Below are 22,325 nucleotides of genomic sequence, written 5' to 3'. Positions count from 1 at the left end.
CTCATGAGTAGAGAAGCTCCAGCCCCTGTTAGGGTGAGCAACTTTTGTCAGGTGTCTGCTGGGTACGTCCGAGCAGCACTTTGGCAGCCCCTGCGCTCCCACCGTGGGTCACAAGATGGGCTATGAATACCCAGAGCTGCCGCCTTACCACTGGAGTTTGCTTTGGCACTGTCATAATTCTTGCTAGCAGACATGCAGCATTCTCGAGGAGTAGTAAATAGTTATGAAATGTTCTTTTTCGGAGTCCTATGCAGAAGGGTTGTGAGAGGTGTGTGTAAATTCAAGTACCCGCTTCTAGTCAGGTACAGGTGGCGCTGCCTGTGGTGAGGGTTGCTGGAGGGTGGGATTTGCCGGAGGAGCAGGGTGCTGTCATGAGGGAAGTCAGTCCCAGCTGTCAGATCAATGAGGAAGGGGTACAGAAGCATTTTTCAAAAATGAAGCATTCCATAGACGAGACCTTTCTTTCCAAAGCGGGAGACACTTGCTGAGCGTCGGTGTTCCTTCGGGCCTGTGCTGTGGCCAGAGGCAACGCTGGTCACTGGTGGCTGTTGCTCATTACACCCGTAACTGGGAAGTGGCTTTGGTTTTGGCTTAGAGAACAGTTCCGCAGTATGTCCAGTCAGGCACCGGAGAGTTGTTGATGTGAGAAGTTTTTCTTTGGAAAGGGAACTGCTTTATCACTTTTTGCCCAAGGTTAAGTCTTGCATTTTAAAGGAAATGCCAGCCCAGCTGTTTTACTGCAGCGCATGGTGGTTGTGGATTAGCGGGCCGTTCTCAGTAGCGCTAATTATTTGAAAAGCAGATCAAGGGACACTGCAAGTACATACAGAAGAAGGAAATTCAGCTGTATAAAGCACTTGTTAGGATAAATCTGTCAAGTGAAGTTCTTTGGCACGGCGGTGATGTGGAAAGCTCGAGTTCTGACCCAAACTGGTAGGAGCAGGCCCCTGGACAGAGCTGCTTGAGGAGACGAGTTCCCCTCCCTGGGGGCGCAGCTCCAGCAGCCTTTCACAGGCCAGCGGGCTCTTCTCCCTGAGAAGCGTGGATGGTGGCTTTTTCCCTCCAGTCCTTCAGCGAGGGCTTTGTCTCTGTGTGCAAGAGCTCTCACGGTAAGAAAGCCCCCAGGAGCCGTATGTTGGTCCATCTGCTCCTTGAGGGGTGTTGCACATGGCCCGGAAAAAGTGAGTGGAGAGCTGCCAGGTGCCAGCCAAGAGCTCACCAGGCCTCTCTGCAGCTTTGACAACCTCCACCTTTGTCTGGCCTGCACGTGGTTACCTGAGCCCCTTCCCGTGCCTGCAGTTCCCTAAGGCAGAAGTGAATCCCAGCATGCAGTGGCAATGATTCTCATCTCTGCTTGCTTCTAGATGAGGCTGGGGGCAGTGGTTATCCAGCTTCTTGGCTGGATGTTGGTTTAGAGCCCTTGGGGCATCCTGGAGGTAAGTTCTCAATGTCTCTTTCCTTGAAAGAGTAAACTCTGACAAGGTGGCAAGAGCTTATTCAGGTGCAATTTCCCTTCAGATCCTCTCGAGGTCGATGGATTCCCGTTTTCTTCATCTGTTGCTGTCGTGCAGTCTGAGAACAGTCCCACAGGTAAGTCAGTGGGAGGAGGGAGCATCTACCTTTTTGTCTTTATTCCGTGTGAAAGGCAAGTTGCTCCTTCTGTGGCCGATTGCCGAGAGGGAAGGGGTTGGGCTCAGTGATGTGCCCTGGGGCGCTTTCCCTTGCGAAGCTCTTTGCTGGGCCCCGGCAGCCTGAGCTGCTCCCGGTGCTGGCTGCCACGCCAGCGGGCTTGTTGGGGCTGACTTCAGAGCTGGTGTGAGCTTCAGGGAGCCCTTTCTCACGGCAGCTCCACACGTGGTTCGTTCGTCCCAGCGTGGTGCCGCTGTAGGCACGAGGTAACTCTTTGCACCGTGCTCCTTCTCCTCAGGAGTAAGCCCGTCCTTGACTTGCACTCGCTGCCACTCCGCTCCGAGGAAGTACCTTGAGCGGTGTCACGGGAGCTGATCTGTCGTGCGCTTCTTTGCAGCCGTGCCCGTAGGTAAACGTGATGCAGCTTCCCAGGAAGGGAAGGGGTCGAGCAGAGTCTCGCAGCAGCGATGCTGGGTTTCATGCCTTGCAGGCGCTGGCGACCCCCAGAGCTGGCGCAGAGCCTCTGCTGCCAGTTGTGGCTTAAGCCAAGTCCCAAGGGCAGCTGCTGCCCCCCATTGTACCATGATGGCTCAGCGCTGGTTTGTGCAGACGTCAGCAGGCAGATTTTTCTAAACCTGATCGATGTGTTTGAGCACTGTGGCGGCCTGAAGGTGCCATCTCCCCGACGCGGAGCGGCTCCATCTGATCCAACTGTCCCGCTTGCTTCCTCAAGAGACAGACCGAGAGGCTGCGCAGGAGGCAGCATATCCAGAAGGAAGCAGTGGCTCCCTGCCAGCCTATGCAGCACAAGCGGAGGCGATGCGATCTGCCGGCACGCCAGGTAATTGCTGCCCCGCGGTCAGCCAGCGCCGCTTATCGGGATCTCTGTGTGTCAGCAAGGGCACCACAGAGCAGGATCCCTCCCATGAGCTGAGGTCCGGAGCGATGCCCTGACTCCCAGACTGGGCAGGGGCTTAGAGGGAACCTCCCCATCCCCCTGCATCCTCCGTGCCTCAGCCACGTGCAGGCTTTACCTCTCATCTCTGCTTTTTTGGCAGTGATCGCAAAGCCCAGACAAGACCGCCCTAGCAGAGTGTACAAATTTGTTTATACAGACTCAGGTACTGAGCATTCCTGCTGGGGTCCCTAAGTGGGAGACGCTTCCCGAAACCTGGGAGCGGCTGCGGGCGGTGGCCGTGCTGGGGAAAAGGCCGAAGGGGAGAGCAAGGCTCAAGTGTCTCTTGAGAAGGCCTGACTCCGTCCCCTCGGCGTGTGGGAGCTGGCCCGGGGGCAGGGAGAGTCAGGGGTGGGTGGCTCTGCCTGCTGCAGGGATGGATTTTGTCCTTGTCCCTCAAAGCAGCGACTGGCCAAGCAGCTGCACTCCCCTCCCTGCTCTCCTTCTGGCCACTGGAGTTTTGTTTGGTGGGACAACCTGTCCCAAAGGGCGGGAGGGTGCTGCAAGCTTAGTGGTGGTGCGCCGGATGGACTAATGTCCCGAATTGCTCCTCCAGATGTGGACAGTAAGAGAACTTCGAGCATTTCTCCTCCCCCACGCAGTCAAAGTGGTTTCATGTCTAGAGAGATGGTGAAGCGCTGCAGGATCAGCGCAGCAGTAGTGGCGGTCGCCGTGCCAATTGCACTGCTGCTGTGCTGTGTCCGGATGTGGTGGCGGTGGAGAAAAGAGTGAGTTGATGATTTCCCCCCACCCCATTGCTTCTTGGATGGCTGCTCGTGGCTCATGCTGGGGAAGAGTGTCCCCACGTGCCACCTGCACTCGAGGGCCTCAGCGGCCTCCTCTCTCCACAGGGGGATCTCTGCAGACTCCGCACAGCAGCTGGAAACGGGCAGCTGCCCCTCGCCCCCGCAGAGCTGGACCAGCCGCCCCGGCACCCCTGAGAGCGGGGATGAACGCCAGCAACTGCTGCCACCCTGGTCCCCCCCTCCTTCGTGTCCCCCCAGCACCCCACCGTCCCCACCTCCCTTAAGCCCCGCCAGCCCATTCCTGGGTGCCATGACGCCACACGAGCCATCCGGCACCCCACCGTCCCCACCTCCCTCAAGCCCCCCCAGCCCATTCCTGGGTGCCATGACGCCACACGACTCACCCAGCACCCCACCGTCCCCACCTCCCTCGCACCCCCCCAGCCTGTTCCTGGGTGCCGTGATACCACACGACTCACCCAGCACCCCACCGTCCCCACCTCCCTCGCACCCCCCCAGCCTGTTCCTGGGTGCCGTGATACCACACGACTCACCCAGCACCCCACCGTCCCCACCTCCCTCGCACCCCCCCAGCCTGTTCCTGGGTGCCATGATGCCACACGACTCACCCAGCACCCCACCGTCCCCACCTCCCTCGCACCCCCCCAGCCTGTTCCTGGGTGCCGTGATGCCACACGACTCACCCAGCACCCCACCGTCCCCACCTCCCTCGCACCCCCCCAGCCTGTTCCTGGGTGCCGTGACGCCACACAACTCACCCAGCACCCCACCGTCCCCACCTCCCTCGCACCCCCCCAGCCTGTTCCTGGGTGCCGTGATGCCACACAAGCCACCCAGCACCCCACCGTCCCCACCTCCCTCGCACCCCCCCAGCCCGTTCCTGGGTGCCGTGATGCCACACGAGCCACCCAGCACCCCACCGTCCCCACCTCCCTCGCACCCCCCCAGCCCATTCCTGGGTGCCGTGACGCCACACGAGCCACCCAGCACCCCACCGTCCCCACCTCCCTCGCACCCCCCCAGCCCGTTCCTGGGTGCTGTGATGCCACACGAGCCACCAAGCACCCCACCGTCCCCACCTCCCTCAAGCCCCCCCAGCCAATTACTGGGTGCTGTGACGCCACTTGAGCCACCCAGCACTCCACCGTCCCCACCTCCCTCAAGCGCCACCAGCCCGTTCCTGGGTGCTGTGATGCCACACAAGCCACCCAGCACCCCACCGTCCCCACCTCCCTCAAGCCCCCCCAGCCCATTCCTGGGTGCCGTGATGCCACACGAGCCACCCAGCACACCACCGTCCCCACCTCCCTCGCACCCCCCCAGCCCGTTCCTGGGTGCCGTGATGCCACACGACTCACCCAGCACCCCACCGTCCCCACCTCCCTCGCACCCCCCCAGCCTGTTCCTGGATGCCGTGATGCCACACGACTCACCCAGCACCCCACCGTCCCCACCTCCCTCGCACCCCCCCAGCCTGTTCCTGGATGCCGTGATGCCACACGACCCACCCAGCACACCACTGTCCCCACCGCCCCTGTGCCATGCCAGCCGTTACCCATCTGCTACTACCTTCTGCACCCCACCCAGCAGCCCTGAGCCCCAGCCTGAACAGCCCCCCCAACCCCTGAGCCCACTGGTTCAGCCCTCTAGCAAGGGCACAAGGTGCCCTCTCAAGGCCAAGTGTCATCTCTACAGACACAGAACCTTCCACCACCAAGTCCGGAGAACATTGTTTTCTCCCCGGCTAAGGAGGGACAGAGTGCTCAGGTACTAACACCAGCAAAACCCCTGAGGCATCGGTGGAGCTCAAGGCCCGGGCGCAGGTGTGGACGCCCACGGTTACGGCAGGCAGGAGCCAGGCATGGGGCTGCTCCGACTGGTGGCGGGGCCCCGAGGGGCTGGCAGAGCATTCCCCTTAGTCCCTCCAGTCATGTAATAAAGTTTTATTTTAAATCTAAGTTTCATTAGTGTCAAAATTTGACCAGTTGCTTGGGTCTGAATAGATTTCATCTTCAGACGGTCAGCAAGCTGTAGCAGTCACAGCAACTACAGCTATTAAACTTCGGCTCAAGGAGAAGTACTGTTTGTGTTCCACGGGTGTAACCTCTCACCTGAAATTAGAAGAAAAGTCTATCAGAAACATCGTCTGCAGGTGTACATTTCTTCCTCTTTGGAATTTAAAAAGAATACAATCTAGGACCACAGCTCTGCAGCCAATACACATAGATCAGTATGAGGCCCTAACATTTATCATTCTGGTGAAATACCTAATAGAGTGACTCTTTTCAGCTTCCCTAACAGTTACTAGCTCAAAGAAGATCACATGCCGCCAAAAGTAGTCATCTGTGCTGCTTTTGCTAGTCTTAAATTACACACAGGGATTCTTTTCTTATAAACAACACTCATTACGGCCTATACCCTGACATTGAACTGGCGAAGCCGCCTTAGCAAAAGGCTACTTAGAATGGACATATTGTTTCCAGCTCAGCAGCGCATGGGTTTCTCTACCTGCTGCCGATACAACCTTAAAGTCAATTTCGACATTAATGCAGCTCAAGACAAGCTTGAAGTAAAGGCATCTTAGAATACGAAAATCCAAATACTTGCCAGAGAGATGTGTGACTCTCAGCACCCTTCTTGGCAAGGTCCTCTTGAGAACAGAGCTGCAGAGGAAAACGGCTTGTCTTCCCAGAGCAGCGGCAAAGACGAAGGCGTTCACGGCCAAACACGACTGCCCTGCAGCTGCCTACCCCAGCCCGGGCCGAGGCTCCAGCCTGCCCCCAGCTTTCACCACACCACGGGGCTCCCGGGCTCACAACACCAGCACTAACCCCAACTCCTCACAGTAGTATCCCACCATTTCAGCAGCACCCCCTGCACTGGGTGCTTCCCGCACTTCCCGACTCCTACGGACTCTTTCGGTGAGCAAGTTCCCGCCTCCGTCTCCAGCCCCGCCTGGAGCACCAGCACATCCAGCAGCCCGTTAGGGACTCAAGCTGGTTCGTTCCATGGGTTCTTTGTTTGAGCGGCGGGGACTGGAGCGGGAGAAGGGGAGCAGCACGACTGATGCCAACTTCGTTGTCCTTCATATTGCTTCTCCTCGCTTCACTCAACTGCCCCTGCACTGTCACCACGTGCTACTACACGCATGCCTCATCACCTCTTTCCACCTCAGTAAAATCACAGGGTTTCTGACAGGAAAGTTTCAGTGTGATTTAAAATCTTTTCCTCTTCTGTATTCACAGTTTTGGATTGCACTTTGCTCTGTATTAAGAAAGCGCTTAACTTGCTAGAGCCTTGCTCCTAATTTGTGTCCAAGAGCAGTGACAGTAGGAGAATCTCAGTGGGCTCTAGTGCGCTGAAGTAGGCTTTGCGTGCTTTTCTTGAGCTACCTGTCAGCTTCAAAGCTCTAAAATGGTTCTAAACTGCACAGGGGGGAAAAAAAGTCTCAGGAATGTACATGTTCTTGCTCAGTAGCACACAGTGGAACATCATAAGCCCTCTGAAGCTATTCTCCAACCTGTAAAAGAGAACAAGACAGCTCAGGTGACAGGTACGATTTCTATTCGTTACTCTGCTGAAGGAACAAAATGTATATTGGTGGAAATAACAAAAGCCCTGTTTCCTCTCAGGGTGCTCCTACAAGACAAACGCTTTATTCTCCCGGTTGTTTTGTCCACTTTGCAGCACAGAAGAAACCACCTAAAGCTGAAAGTGGGTTTGTGGAAGGAATAGCTCCTCCACAAACTCTGCTTTACGGACACCTACGATACGCAGTGTGGAGATAAATGGATAGCTCTGCCTGAGGTATACAATACTGCAGTGCATCCTTCTGTGAAAGGATCATTTGGCAATTGTAAATTTGTTATCGGAAAACACCATTTTACTCTGGGGCTTAAATCCAGCTTTAGAAATTCAGCGGATAAAATTAACCATAACAGACAAGTCAAAGCTGTAAGTTAGAAACCCGTGTGAAGATTAAGACTAAACAGATTAGAGGGTTTTGGTTTGGTTTTTGTTTTTATGGTGTTTTGGTTTTGTTTTGTTTTTTTTTATTTTGTGCCAAACGACTTCACCTGCACTGAAAACAGGCACTGACCAAGAAAGCAAAAACTCTTTCATTAGAATGTAACGCTTGCCAGCTGAAGTCCAGGCACCTTCTTAAGAGGCCCCTGCTTATGCCCAAGCACTTAAAATTTAATACCTCTCTTTGGACGTGCTAGTCCATTTAGCAGCAATACACTGGAGTAAGTGTAAATCACACCAGAATACTTGTTTGAACTGGCAAATTTTACAAAGAGGAGAAAAGGAGTACGAGCAGGCTCAGCACACAACGCTACACAGGTTTACAGATGGGCTTTAACTCCAAGCACGAGCAGTACCAAAGGCCACGTGCCTAGACAGGGATGTGTGTCCACTACGTGTGTGTGTGTGTGTCCCTGGCATTTTTCACACAACACCGTAAGATGAATATGTTATTGGGGACAATCAGTGGTATTAATCTAGTGTCTCAATCGGATATGCCAATATTTTTTACAAAATCTAGATCTCATTTACACAGAATTGCTTTAACACAAAGTGTTCTGGAATCTTACTCTTGTGCCACATTTTCAACCAGCTTTTGATTTTCACTTGTTTTTCTACCCGTGCAGTTACAGCTGGAATATAAATATCCAGAAACCACGGTTTGAAAGGAATTAGAAGTCACTACCGCCCACTCATGCACTGAACGAAGCACATCTCCTCTGGAAAGGTAAAGTATGTGTTCGTAATTAATAATTTCTAACATGAACGCACAACCAGAGTAACGCAGATCCTAGCATCCTCCTGTACAACGTTAGGATTAAACCACCTGCACGTAAGTGGTGCGTGCGCTACAGCACCGTACAACGCTGGCAAAAACCTCAGTGAAAGTAGAGAACACCTTGTAGTAAGGAAAATGACTAGACTAAAATGTTATCGGGTTTTCACAAACCCTTTTGGAATACACATCTGTCAGTGCACTGGCAGACGAAATAGGTGTGTGAGCACACACTTTGCTTTAGCTACAGCTTCAAACGGTACGAAGGCCTCTGCGGCGCACCTCCCAAAGGAAACTGTCGTTTTGGTTCTTTGTTCCCGCCTCAAACAGCAATGGAATCTTACTTAGGAATAGACCAATGTGTATTCATTCACCTGAGTTGTGTCTCTTAGGACATGCTCCTAGTAAGCGGGCTAATGTTTTCTGCACAAAGTTTGCACGTTAACAGAACAGTTACACAAATTCAGCAAATAATGCAGTTAGCGCACAAAAACGTTTTCGAGAATGCTGTGCTACGTTATGAATTGGCAACAGAACTAAACATCTATCGCCCTTTCTACGTCCTGGGAGCCTTTCGCCGTTTTGCAGACAAACTGATGTTTCCCTTACTGACAAGGGAGGAAAACGCAGAAGGCATTTTCAAAAGGAAAGGGACATAAGGATACAGCTTGTTAGTAGTAGTAGAAAAACAAAGTGATTTGAAGTTTTATCTGAGCTTCCTTTTGCCAAGTCTCCTGTCTTAGTATGCAAAAGAACTTCCCGGCATGACCTCTAGGAATGGACGTTGCATTTAAGACCTACGAAGTATCACTTGTTGGGAAGCTCAGTGAAGAAAGTCACCGTCAACAACATGACATTACAGATATCACCGTACAGCTATTTAGCAAGTCCCTCTTCACGAAGCCAGCTGTGACAGGGCAAAAAAATACTATCAAATCTCTTTGCGCATGTTGACTACGCTGGAGAGGCTGCAGCAACTTTGAACGTGCGCTGTAAATAACGCCTTGGGTAAGTTCAGGCTATTTAACGCCCGAGCGTTGCTGTGAACAGAACACGTCAGATGTGACAACAGGAGCCATGCCAGTAAATAACTGCTCTGGTGAACGCCCTGGCAGCTGGGGATGCTGATACCTGCTTGGAGAACCCAGGAAGAGGATGCCCTGTTCCCAAAATATTGTTTAACTAAGTTAAAGAAACAGTATTGCTTTTGAAGGGACAGATTCACTTCCTCCAAAATTCTGTCATGGATTAAATTTGACGCATTTTGATGATTAAGCATCGTCTTGTAGTATTTCCAGGTATGTTGTTAACGGAAGCAATTTTTCCATCCCAGTTAAGACTCGCATTACAGCCAGAAAACTGTCTGCGCAAAGTACTACAATTAGAGAGGAGCATAAACAACACAGAAGAAGCAAATCTATCAATGAGGATTATCATAACCTTGAGTTTCCACGCCTACAAGAAATAAGTCATGAAAACGTAATTTGATTGCGCTGTGCCATAAGCACGTTGCTGCTTACACGGACGGATTCTACACTGCGCTAACAACGATACTGAAACATAACGCAAGTGCTTAGTTTCGATCAGTACAGCGTATACTGACGAGAGTTCAAGTTTAGCTTTGCGCAACCCCACCCCTTACCCTGCTGTGTACCGACAGCATGCTTTAGCTGCCAAAGGAGGGACGTTTCATGAGGTATTTTCTTCAACCACCGCCTCCTCGTTCCCGAGCTTCACTCTTCCTACGCCGTACCGAGTTCTGCCGGCCCATCCCGTCTCTAACGCCCTCCGGAGCCACCTCCCGCAGCCGCCTGCAGTCCTGCCCGCCGCCTCTGCCAGCCCACCCCGCCCACAAGTTCCTTCGGCCACCGCTCCCCGTCGCAGGTCAGCGCTCCTCGGTGCCCCGCCCGGCAGCGACACCCGCGCTCCCGCCTCTCGCCGGGACAGAGGGCCGTAGACAACACCTCCGCCTGCGGCCCGGGCCGCTCCCCCCGCCGGGGCCAGCCCCCACCCCGCGGGGCGGCGGTGATGCCGAGCGGAGGGGCCGGGCCAAGGCCCCCGCGCCCGCCCGCAACAGGGAGAGGAAACGAGACGCGACGGGCCCGTCCGCCCCACCCACCGCCCCGCCCCGGCCCCTGGCGCCCAAGCCGCACCAGCCGTTTCCCGCAGGCTACCCGCAGCTCGCCGCCCGCCGCGCAGGAGATGGCAGCAGCCCCGGGAACCCGGCCCGCTGCCGCCGCCCCGTTACCTGCCGCAGGGCGACCCGGAGCCCGCCGATACCCTGATGGAGTCGCGGCCACTCCTGCCGCCATTCGCCGCGCGGCGCGACGCTACTCAACGCCAAGGCCCGCCCACTGGAGCCGTCGGGCGGAGGGGGCCGCCCGTCTGTCATCCACCGCCTCTCACGCCCATTGGGTTTGGGGCCGCGCGGCACCGCCTCCTCGTGGGACTCTCTCTTCTCATTGGATAGCGGGAAAATAGTCTCCGCCCCCCTCCGCTATTTATTTCAAGGCGCCTGAGGGCGCAGCCCTGAAATGGTGTCGCCGGCGGTCGACGGGCCGCAACCGCTCTCGGTGGAGCCGAGCGGGGACGGGTCTACAGCGCTCTAGCTTCCCGCCTCGGGGGCGCCTCTTCGTGCTGGTGCTGCCCGGAGGCCCGCGGCCTGGCCTCGCCTTCTCAGGAAGGCCCGGCCCGGCCCGCGTGACCTTTGTGAGGGGTGCGCTCGACCCCTTAACCAAACTAGCGGTGGTTTGGTACGGGCTCCAGAGCAGGTCAAGGCCTGAGCCGTAGCCGCGCCAAGAACTTCTCTAGCAAACCCCTAAAGGCGCAGAGACACCCAGTGAGCTTAGAGCAGGGACCATGCGATGAACACATGAATAGCAGGTGTTTTTTGCAAGAGCCATTTCTCAAGGAACAAAGCAAGTTGTGAGTACAAGGAGTCTCTTGCCTACCTTTCCCGTTGTATGTGATTTGACTGTGAGCCAACCTCTTCCACCCATAAATATGACAGCCCAAGGGAGCTGCCTTTGAGCTCTCCCTGCCACGCAGCGTGGCTGTGTGGTGGTGATCTCCCCTTGAGCTGGGACACCTCTCAAGGTTCCTCCTCGAGGCAGAGAGACCCTTTACCAACGATGCATCGCTGGATGAGCCCAATTTGAGTTCTCCCTGAAGTGCAACTGGACTGCACACCAGGTGGCTCCCCTTGCACAGGGATGCCTCTCAAGGTTTGGAGATCCAGTACCTGAGACTAAGAGATCCCATCCTTACCCAAGGCAGAGAGACCCCTTATTCCTGTAGTCTTTGTCTCTCTTCCAGTTCCTCATCTTTCCTAGCAAGAAGATGTGGGGCCTTCCTATCCCCTGTTGTTCTAAATATGCTTCATTTTCTTGCAGGCATGGATGTTCATTGGCATTAAAGCTGTTGAAATCTCCTAAGTTTGTCAGGATTTTTATTTTCTGGAGGTTGAAACGTGGTTATTATTTATTCTTCCTAGAAGGGGAGCTCAGTTAGGGATCCTCATGCAGGAGGATTCATGGGCACAGCATTTGCGCTACAGCTGGCAGCTGTAGAATCCATATTTACAACAAAGCACTGGATTTTTTTTTTAGGTGAATGAGGGCTAGGATTATGCTTTTTCTGAGGTTTACTTTGCATACATTTTGATTTTTAGTTAATGGTTGTGGTCGATACGAATACAGATGAATGAAAATGCTAGACAGTGGTAAATGAAAGCTTACTTCATCTTTTCCTCTCTACCTGTCCCTCACTTTGGCATCTAAGCTGGACTTTCCCCACAACTGGGCTTTATCTCTAAAAACGCAGTTTGCAGAGGGCTGACTGGAATCTGGCCCTTCTGGGTGGCTTAAACACTGGAATTGTGTGTGGTTCGTGGCTGCTTGTGTCGGAGCATGTTCAGTCGTGCAGCGGCATTCAACACCATGCGGTGATGCTAGTGGTATTACTAACCTGCAGAAATAATCAAGATTTTAATGTCTGATTCATATTACAGTAATTAATGTGAAATCAAGTGAACTGCAGAAATTAAAACCTAAGTAGAATTCCAGGCTGAAATTATGCTCACAGCTGTAGGAATATGAACAACCTAAATGTAGTACAGAAGTTAAAATTTTTAGGCTGTTTTCCACAATGTGAATGTATTTGTAATCTCAGCCAGAACATTAAAAGGGAGAAAAGTTCTGTGAATAAAGCTTCCTACAGGCCTAAAACTTAAATGCTTTATTGTGGCCCTTCACAGCATGACAAGTGAAAACTATTTTAATTGTAGATTTTCAAGCTAAATGCACATCAAAGAGTGGTAGGTAGACTTAGAAGTTATCCATATTGGCACTTTTCACAGAGCAAAGGGTGAGGAGGAGACTGAATTTATTGTGAAAATCCTGTAAGAGAAAACCTACATGTCAGGCAAGAGGTACGAGTACCCTTTAAAATGAAGGGACTGGTGTGTTTATGCAGGCATGAGAAATTAAATCAGCAGTGGGGCAATGAGTTAAGGCTTGTAGGTACTCCAGGTGTTCTGCATCTTGACACTGATTTGTTTTTTTAAAAGCAAATTCAGAATTCTCAGATGTCAGATTCAACTTCTGAGTTCAGGCAGTTTTTTTTCTTCTGTCAAAGCTGATGAGACTTGTGGGTTTTCTGGTCTGCTCTGAAGATGCTGGTTAGCCTGCTGCTTTGATGTCGATGGGAGGGCTTCATTGGTAGTCGGTCCACATTGGTAGTCCTTGATCCACAGATTGAGAGCCCCCTGTTTCTATAAATACTTTATTTATAAATTCTATAAATTAATAAATGCTTGCTGGCCAGGTGCTGGTGTGGCAGCCATTTGTATGCCACAGAAAGGCTCTGTGTAGCTTGGCATTCAGGGGTGTTAACAGAGCATGCTCTGATATTCTGCCATTCAGAGAGGGACCTGGGGGTGTTGATTGACAGCCGGCTGAACATGAGCCAGCAGTGTGCCCTGCACTGGCCAAGAAGGCCAGTGGTATCCTGGCTTGCATCAGAAATAGCGCGGCCAGTAGGGACAGGGAAGGGATCTTACCCCTGTACTTGGCACTGGTGGGGCCGCACCTCGATTACTGGGTTCAGTTTCGGGCCCCTCACTACGAAAAGGACATTGAATGACTCGAGCGTGTCCAGAGAAGGGCAACGAAGCTGGTGCAGGGTCTGGAGCACAGGTCTTATGAGGAGCGGCTGAGGGAACTGGGGGTGTTTAGTCTGGAGAAGAGGAGGCTGAGGGGAGACCTCATCGCCCTCTACAACTACCTGAAAGGAGGTTGCAGAGAGCTGGGGACGAGTCTCTTTAACAAAGTGACAAGAGGGAATGGCCTCAAGTTGCACCAGGGAAGGTTTAGACTAGATATTAGGAAGCATTTCTTTACAGAACGGGTTGTTGGGCGTTGGAATGGGCTGCCCAGGGCAGTGGTGGAGTCCCCATCCCTGGAGGTGTTTAAGAGTTACGTTGACATAGTGCTGAGGGATATGGTGTAGTTGGGAACTGTCAATGTTAGGTTAATGGTTGGACTGGATGATCCTCAAGGTCTTTTCCAACCTAGACGATTCTGTGATTCACAACAGATCCTAGGTAAGCGACTGATGGCATGCTGAATTAATACTAATGAAACCCATGTAGCTAATTCCATTAGACATAAACCATCGTCCAAGTCTGAGACTTAAGATCGGACTTAGCCACCCCTGAGCTCCCTCAGGAGTTTGGAAAGCAAAGGGGCCCATGCTGAACCTCCTGACTCAACGGGAGAGTCTCCCTTACCCTTTTGCATCTCCAGTCTCTCTGTAATTCATGCTAGCTCGATTCTTAACTCGAGTTGCCTTTGCGTGTTTCTTCCATGTAGTAGGTAATAGAGTGAACCTTGCCATTGAACTTTGTTAGGGCGCATTTTTACAACCTCATACTAAAATCACTGTGATCATTTGCGACAGCCTTGTGTTGCCAGGCTGGCGTGTGTGTCCGCCAGCCTGTGGTCACTCAGGTGTTGGTTTGCAGTCTCGGTGCCAGCAGTGGCTCCGGTTTCCAGGACGGCCACTAGCCCTGGTTCTCATCAGCACCATTACCGGGCTTAGGGGCTTTGGATGCCCTTTGGCCCATCGCCATTGCCCTTCTGGCCACTTCCATGTTGTTTCTCATCAGCTGCTTAGACTGGAAATTTCTCAAAAGAGTTGAGACGAGCGCTAATGCATGCATCTGTCCAAACAGCGGCCATCCAGACTATTGCGTGGTGCCAAGTAGTGCGACACTGGGTAGATGACAGACACCCACTGCAGCCAGAACGGGTTAACCAGAACGGTCAACTGCAGTGTCCTTAGCAAGCTCTCCTGAGGGGGTGCAGAGTAACAGTTCCAGGTTGTCCTGGTTTAGCTAGGATAGGGTTAAGTTTCCCCAGCAGTGGAGAGGAAGCTCTAGCCGGGTTATTCATTACCATGCTGACATCACCTCCTGGCGCCCAAGCGCGGGAGCACGGGAGAATCGGTGAACGCGCGTTTCATGTGATCGGTCTCCACACTGTTGTATCGGTATATGTATTCTTGCTCTGTTCATTGTTATTACTGATATTGTCATTGTTTGTTGTGTTGCTGTTGCGCTGTTGTATTAAACCTCTCCTTATCTCAGCCCCGGGGCTTTGTATTTCACTCCCTTTCTGGGGGAGGGGCAGCGGCCGCGTGGTCTCAGACCCCGGCAGGGACTAAACCACCACACAGGTAAATACACTCTACGTACATGCAGTTTCTGTCCAGAGCTCTTGTTGGCCTCTCAGCATCACAAGAGTGGCTTTTCTCCTTGGCACTGGCAGCTTTTCTTTTCATCGTATTTTTGTAGTCTGTTTAAGTAGATGGTGGACTGGAGTTTTCATTGCTTCGCTGATAGCATTCTCTGAGAGACAATAATCGTGTTTAACTGGGGAGCAACCACTGAAGCACTTTCTCTTCCTTCATCCTTCCCTGCAATCCCAACGAGCTCTTGAAGTAACGAGCTTGCACCCTTCCTTGCTGAGAAGAAGAGCCGCCTCTTCTGCCAGCCACCCTTGGAAGTGATTCCTGTTGTCAGGTTGCTGGCCCTTGCAGTCAGGCGAGAGAAACCTCTAGCTCGCCGTTGACGTTCTGTTGTGAATTGTGTATTTTTGGTAAAGTTTGTATTTTCTCTCTGCCTCTGCGTTTGGGTTTTATCCTGTTCTACTTCAGAAGCAATCTGACTCGGAAGGTGGTATGGCAGTGTAGTGTTGTTACTGATCACAATCCCTTTTCTGGTGATATTCATGACTGATTTTTTCAATGTTTTGTGGCTGCACATGGGCTATGTAAGGCACATCAAAGTCTGTCAGAGGAGGAGAGATGGTCCTCCAGCTTGTCAGTCTGCCTGCAATATCGGAGTCCTCAGGACTAACACGAGCTCAGGGAGGGAAATGCTGTGCTTAAAGACAAACTTCAAACACAGATCTGTGTTCTGTGTCTCAGAATTTCCACAACATCACTGGCATAGAGATGCCTTAAAAATGTGTGAATGCACCGAGTAGCCTTGTCGGTCTTTCTTTGTAAGTAAGCTTTTCTGTCTTTTTCTTCTGAGAAATTTTAGGAAGAATGAAACTTCTGCTTGTCCTTAACAATTCCATGAAAGTTTAGAGAGTTTGAATGAGGAAGTTCTTAGGTGTGTGGTGTCCTGTCTTACTTCCCAAATGATGGCTTCTATCAGAAAAGCGAGAAGGGAACGTGGAGCTTTGTTTTCAGTGATGAGAGCGATGAACGGATTAAACAGTGCCCCGACACCTGTCTGGATAAGGCAGATGCTTTGCACGTCGAGCAAACTAAATCGTGATGCCTCAATGGCTAAAAGGTGAACCCCAATGCCGTTTTCGTCCCTGTGCAGGTAGAACTTTGTCAGGTAAATTTGGCCAGCTGCTAAATTAGTTTTTAATCTTTCCTGTCAGGAGTACTTTCAGTCTTTTTCTCATGAGTAGAGAAGCTCCAGCCCCTGTTAGGGTGAGCAACTTTTGTCAGGTGTCTGCTGGGTACGTCCGAGCAGCACTTTGGCAGCCCCTGCGCTCCCACCGTGGGTCACAAGATGGGCTATGAATACCCAGAGCTGCTGCCTTACCACTGGAGTTTGCTTTGGCACTGTCATAATTCTTGCTAGCAGACATGCAGCATTCTCGAGGAGTAGTAAATAGTTATGAAATGTTCTTTTTCGGAGTCCTATGCAGAAGGGTTGTGAGAGGTGTGTGTAAATTCAAGTACCCGCTTCTAGTCAGGTACAGGTGGCGCTGCCTGTGGTGAGGGTTGCTGGAGGGTGGGATTTGCCGGAGGAGCAGGGTGCTGTCATGAGGGAAGTCAGTCCCAGCTGTCAGATCAATGAGGAAGGGGTACAGAAGCATTTTTCAAAAATGAAGCATTCCATAGACGAGACCTTTCTTTCCAAAGCGGGAGACACTTGCTGAGCGTCGGTGTTCCTTCGGGCCTGTGCTGTGGCCAGAGGCAACGCTGGTCACTGGTGGCTGTTGCTCATTACACCCGTAACTGGGAAGTGGCTTTGGTTTTGGCTTAGAGAACAGTTCCGCAGTATGTCCAGTCAGGCACCGGAGAGTTGTTGATGTGAGAAGTTTTTCTTTGGAAAGGGAACTGCTTTATCACTTTTTGCCCAAGGTTAAGTCTTGCATTTTAAAGGAAATGCCAGCCCAGCTGTTTTACTGCAGCGCATGGTGGTTGTGGATTAGCGGGCCGTTCTCGGTAGCGCTAATTATTTGAAAAGCAGATCAAGGGACACTGCAAGTACATACAGAAGAAGGAAATTCAGCTGTATAAAGCACTTGTTAGGATAAATCTGTCAAGTGAAGTTCTTTGGCACGGCGGTGATGTGGAAAGCTCGAGTTCTGACCCAAACTGGTAGGAGCAGGCCCCTGGACAGAGCTGCTTGAGGAGACGAGTTCCCCTCCCTGGGGGGGCAGCTCCAGCAGCTCTCCTCGAGCGCCCTGAGAGCCATCCCCACGCAGCCTCGGCCCGGCCGTGAGGTCACAATGGGGCCGTGACACCATCAGGGATTGTGAGGTCACATATCCCCGCGGTGACACGCTGGTTGTACTGACCGCTCAGCACTCAGACCCCAGCCCCTGTGGCAACAGCAGTAGCAGCAGCAGCAGGGAGCCATGGCCCTCACCCGCCACCTCCTCCTCATCCTCCTCCTCCTGGTGGCCCTGCACGCCAAGGTGTGCCGGGCTGGTCCGTGGCGAGTGCGGGGAGCAGGTAAGCGAGTGGCTGCTGGTGCAGCCTTTCACGGGCCAGCGGGCTCTTCTCCCTGAGAAGCGTGGATGGTGGCTTTTTCCCTCCAGTCCTTCAGCGAGGGCTTTGTCTCTGTGTGCAAGAGCTCTCACGGTAAGAAAGCCCCCAGGAGCCGTATGTTGGTCCATCTGCTCCTTGAGGGGTGTTGCACATGGCCTGGAAAAAGTGAGTGGAGAGCTGCCAGGTGCCAGCCAAGAGCTCACCAGGCCTCTCTGCAGCTTTGACAACCTCCACCTTTGTCTGGCCTGCACGTGGTTACCTGAGCCCCTTCCCGTGCCTGCAGTTCCCTAAGGCAGAAGTGAATCCCAGCATGCAGTGGCAATGATTCTCATCTCTGCTTGCTTCTAGATGAGGCTGGGGACAGTGATTATCCAGCTTCTGGGCTGGATGTTGGTTTAGAGCCCTTGGGGCATCCTGGAGGTAAGTTCTCAATGTCTCTTTCCTTGAAAGAGTAAACTCTGACAAGGTGGCAAGAGCTTATTCAGGTGCAATTTCCCTTCAGATCCTCTCGAGGTCGATGGATTCCCGTTTTCTTCATCTGTTGCTGTCGTGCAGTCTGAGAACAGTCCCACAGGTAAGTCAGTGGGAGGAGGGAGCATCTACCTTTTTGTCTTTATTCCGTGTGAAAGGCAAGTTGCTCCTTCTGTGGCCGATGTGCCGAGAGGGAAGGGGTTGGGCTCAGTGATGTGCCCTGGGGCGCTTTCCCTTGCGAAGCTGTTTTTGCTGGGCCCCGGCAGCCTGAGCTGCTCCCGGTGCTGGCTGCCACGCCAGCGGGCTTGTTGGGGCTGACTTCAGAGCTGGTGTGAGCTCCAGGGAGCCCTTTCTCACAGCAGCTCCACGCGTGGTTCGTTCGTCCCAGCGTGGTGCCGCTGTAGGCACGAGGTAACTCTTTGCACCGTGCTCCTTCTCCTCAGGAGTAAGCCCGTCCTTGACTTGCACGCGCTGCCACTCCGCTCCGAGGAAGTACCTTGAGCGGTGTCACGGGAGCTGATCTGTCGTGCGCTTCTTTGCAGCCGTGCCCGTAGGTAAACGTGATGCAGCTTCCCAGGAAGGGAAGGGAAGGGGTCGAGCAGAGTCTCGCAGCAGCGATGCTGGGTTTCATGCCTTGCAGGCGCTGGCGACCCCCAGAGCTGGCGCAGAGCCTCTGCTGCCAGTTGTGGCTTAAGCCAAGTCCCAAGGGCAGCTGCTGCCCCCCATTGTACCATGATGGCTCAGCGCTGGTTTGTGCAGACGTCAGCAGGCAGATTTTTCTAAACCTGATCGATGTGTTTGAGCACTGTGGCGGCCTGAAGGTGCCATCTCCCCGACGCGGAGCGGCTCCATCTGATCCAACTGTCCCGCTTGCTTCCTCAAGAGACAGACCGAGAGGCTGCGCAGGAGGCAGCATATCCAGAAGGAAGCAGTGGCTCCCTGCCAGCCTATGCAGCACAAGCGGAGGCGATGCGATCTGCCGGCACGCCAGGTAATTGCTGCCCCGCGGTCAGCCAGCGCCGCTTATCGGGATCTCTGTGTGTCAGCAAGGGCACCACAGAGCAGGATCCCTCCCATGAGCTGAGGTCCGGAGCGATGCCCTGACTCCCAGACTGGGCAGGGGCTTAGAGGGAACCTCCCCATCCCCCTGCATCCTCCGTGCCTCAGCCACGTGCAGGCTTTACCTCTCATCTCTGCTTTTTTGGCAGTGATCGCAAAGCCCAGACAAGACCGCCCTAGCAGAGTGTACAGATTTGTTTATACAGACTCAGGTACTGAGCATTCCTGCTGGGGTCCCTAAGTGGGAGACGCGTCCCGAAACCTGGGAGCGGCTGCGGGCGGTGGCCGTGCTGGGGAAAAGGCCGAAGGGGAGAGCAAGGCTCAAGTGTCTCTTGAGAAGGCCTGACTCCGTCCCCTCGGCGTGTGGGAGCTGGCCCGGGGGCAGGGAGAGTCAGGGGTGGGTGGCTCTGCCTGCTGCAGGGATGGATTTTGTCCTTGTCCCTCAAAGCAGCGACTGGCCAAGCAGCTGCGCTCCCCCCCGTGCTCTCCTTCTGGCCGCTGGAGTTTTGTTTGGTGGGACAACCTGTCCCCAAGGGCGGGAGGGTGCTGCAAGCTTAGTGGTGGTGCGCCGGATGGACTAACGTCCTGGAATTGCTCCTCCAGATGTGGACAGTGAGAGAACTCTGAACATTTCTCCTCCCCCACGCAGTCAAAGCGTTTTCATGTCTAGAGAGATGGTGAAGCACTGCATGATTGGTGCAGCAGTAGTGGCGGTCACCGTGCCAATTGCACTGCTGCTGTGCTGTGTCTGGATGCGTTGGCGGCGGAGAAAAGAGTGAGTTGATGATTTCCCCCCACCCCACTGCTTCTTGGATGGCTGCTCGTGGGTCACGCTGGGGAAGAGAGTCCCCGCACGTGTCACCTGCACTCGAGGGCCTCAGCGGCCTCCTCTCTCCACAGGGGGATATCTGCAGACTCCGCACAACAGCTGGAAACGGGCAGCTGCCCCTTGCCCCCGCAGAGCCGGACCAGCTGCCCTGGTACCCCTGAGAGCGGGGACGAATGCCAGCAACTGCTGCCACCCTGGTCCCCTCCTCTTTCGTATCCCCTCAACGCCCCACCATCCCCACCTCCATCGCGCCCCCCCAGCCCATTCCTGCCTGCCTTCGTGCCACAAGACCCACCCAGCACACCACGGCCCCTGTGCCCCGCCAGCCCTTACCCAGCTGCTGCTACATTCTACATCTCACCCAGCAGCTCGGAGCCCCAGCCCGAACAGCCCCCCCAACCCCTGAGCCCACTGGTTCAGCCCTCTAGCAAGGGCACAAGGCGCCCTCTCAAGGCCAAGTACAGACACAAAACTTTCCACCACCAAGTCCGGAGAACACTGTTTCCTCCCCGGCTAAGGAGGGACAGAGTGCTCAGGTACTAACACCAGCAAAACCCCTGAGGCACAAGCATCGGTGGAGCTCAAGGCCCGGGCGCAGGCGTGGACGCCCACGGTTACGGCAGGCAGGAGCCAGGCATGGGGCTGCTCCGACTGGTGGCGGGGCCCCGAGGGGCTGGCAGAGCATTCCCCTTAGTCCCTCCAGTCATGTAATAAAGTTTTATTTTAAATCTAAGTTTCATTAGTGTCAAAATTTGACCAGTTGCTTGGGTCTGAATAGATTTCATCTTCAGACAGCAAGCTGTAGCAGTCACAGCAACTACAGCTATTAAACTTCGGCTCAAGGAGAAGTACTGTTTGTGTTCCACGGGTGTAACCTCTCACCTGACATTAGAAGAAAAGTCTATCAGAAACATCGTCTGCAGGTGTACATTTCTTCCTCTTTGGAATTTAAAAAGAATACAATCTAGGACCACAGCTCTGCAGCCAATACACATAGATCAGTATGAGGCCCTAACATTTATCATTCTGGTGAAATACCTAATAGAGTGACTCTTTTCAGCTTCCCTAACAGTTACTAGCTCAAAGAAGATCACATGCCGCCAAAAGTAGTCATCTGTGCTGCTTTTGCTAGTCTTAAATTACACACAGGGATTCTTTTCTTATAAACAACACTCATTACGGCCTATACCCTGACATTGAACTGGCGAAGCCGCCTTAGCAAAAGGCTACTTAGAATGGACATATTGTTTCCAGCTCAGCAGCGCATGGGTTTCTCTACCTGCTGCCGATACAACCTTAAAGTCAATTTCGACATTAATGCAGCTCAAGACAAGCTTGAAGTAAAGGCATCTTAGAATACGAAAATCCAAATACTTGCCAGAGAGATGTGTGACTCTCAGCACCCTTCTTGGCAAGGTCCTCTTGAGAACAGAGCTGCAGAGGAAAACGGCTTGTCTTCCCAGAGCAGCGGCAAAGACGAAGGCGTTCACGGCCAAACACGACTGCCCTGCAGCTGCCTACCCCAGCCCGGGCCGAGGCTCCAGCCTGCCCCCAGCTTTCACCACACCACGGGGCTCCCGGGCTCACAACACCAGCACTAACCCCAACTCCTCACAGTAGTATCCCACCATTTCAGCAGCACCCCCTGCACTGGGTGCTTCCCGCACTTCCCGACTCCTACGGACTCTTTCGGTGAGCAAGTTCCCGCCTCCGTCTCCAGCCCCGCCTGGAGCACCAGCACATCCAGCAGCCCGTTAGGGACTCAAGCTGGTTCGTTCCATGGGTTCTTTGTTTGAGCGGCGGGGACTGGAGCGGGAGAAGGGGAGCAGCACGACTGATGCCAACTTCGTTGTCCTTCATATTGCTTCTCCTCGCTTCACTCAACTGCCCCTGCACTGTCACCACGTGCTACTACACGCACGCCTCATCACCTCTTTCCACAAGAGGCTCAGTAAAATCACAGGGTTTCTGACAGGAAAGTTTCAGTGTGATTTAAAATCTTTTCCTCTTCTGTATTCACAGTTTTGGATTGCACTTTGCTCTGTATTAAGAAAGCGCTTAACTTGCTAGAGCCTTGCTCCTAATTTGTGTCCAAGAGCAGTGACAGTAGGAGAATCTCAGTGGGCTCTAGTGCGCTGAAGTAGGCTTTGCGTGCTTTTCTTGAGCTACCTGTCAGCTTCAAAGCTCTAAAATGGTCCTAAACTGCACGGGGGGGAAAAAAAGTCTCAGGAATGTACATGTTCTTGCTCAGTAGCACACAGTGGAACATCATAAGCCCTCTGAAGCTATTCTCCAACCTGTAAAAGAGAACAAGACAGCTCAGGTGACAGGTACGATTTCTATTCGTTACTCTGCTGAAGGAACAAAATGCATATTGGTGGAAATAACAAAAGCCCTGTTTCCTCTCAGGGTGCTCCTACAAGACAAACGCTTTATTCTCCCGGTTGTTTTGTCCACTTTGCAGCACAGAAGAAACCACCTAAAGCTGAAAGTGGGTTTGTGGAAGGAATA

General features: G+C 53.2%; 1 protein-coding gene and 1 long non-coding RNA gene across 5 annotated transcripts; one reads left to right on the top strand and one right to left on the bottom strand.

Annotated features, from left to right (window-relative positions):
• Nucleotides 1-1,819: 1,819 nt before the first annotated feature.
• Nucleotides 1,820-20,357, top strand: LOC141928272 (uncharacterized). Of its 2 annotated transcripts, none has more exons than XM_074836221.1 (7): nucleotides 1,820-2,470; nucleotides 17,804-17,875; nucleotides 17,958-18,029; nucleotides 18,810-18,917; nucleotides 19,135-19,197; nucleotides 19,589-19,760; nucleotides 19,886-20,357. In XM_074836221.1, exons 1-7 carry the CDS (start codon nucleotides 2,449-2,451, stop codon nucleotides 20,355-20,357), a joined length of 981 nt encoding a protein of 326 aa, XP_074692322.1. In that variant the 5' UTR covers nucleotides 1,820-2,448. The 2 variants fall into 2 exon arrangements, with proteins under 2 accessions (XP_074692322.1, XP_074692321.1); XM_074836220.1 differs by lacking the exon at nucleotides 1,820-2,470 and adding an exon at nucleotides 15,087-17,419.
• LOC141928273 (uncharacterized) lies at nucleotides 5,280-10,869 on the bottom strand. 3 transcript variants are annotated; one of them, XR_012624711.1, is made up of 3 exons: nucleotides 10,401-10,869; nucleotides 5,959-6,871; nucleotides 5,280-5,462 (listed from the first exon to the last, which is right to left on the bottom strand). It is a non-coding gene; the product is annotated as an uncharacterized LOC141928273 (long non-coding RNA). The 3 variants fall into 3 exon arrangements; XR_012624712.1 differs by lacking the exon at nucleotides 10,401-10,869 and adding an exon at nucleotides 9,795-10,385; XR_012624710.1 differs by lacking the exon at nucleotides 10,401-10,869 and having other exon boundaries at nucleotides 5,959-10,385.
• Nucleotides 20,358-22,325: the final 1,968 nt, after the last annotated feature.

This window comes from Strix aluco, chromosome 11 (assembly GCF_031877795.1).
Source record: "Strix aluco isolate bStrAlu1 chromosome 11, bStrAlu1.hap1, whole genome shotgun sequence".
Classification (NCBI taxonomy): Eukaryota; Metazoa; Chordata; class Aves; order Strigiformes; family Strigidae; genus Strix; species Strix aluco.
The sequence above is the reverse complement of the archived record's forward strand: the minus strand, read 5'-3'. Positions and strand labels throughout refer to the sequence as shown.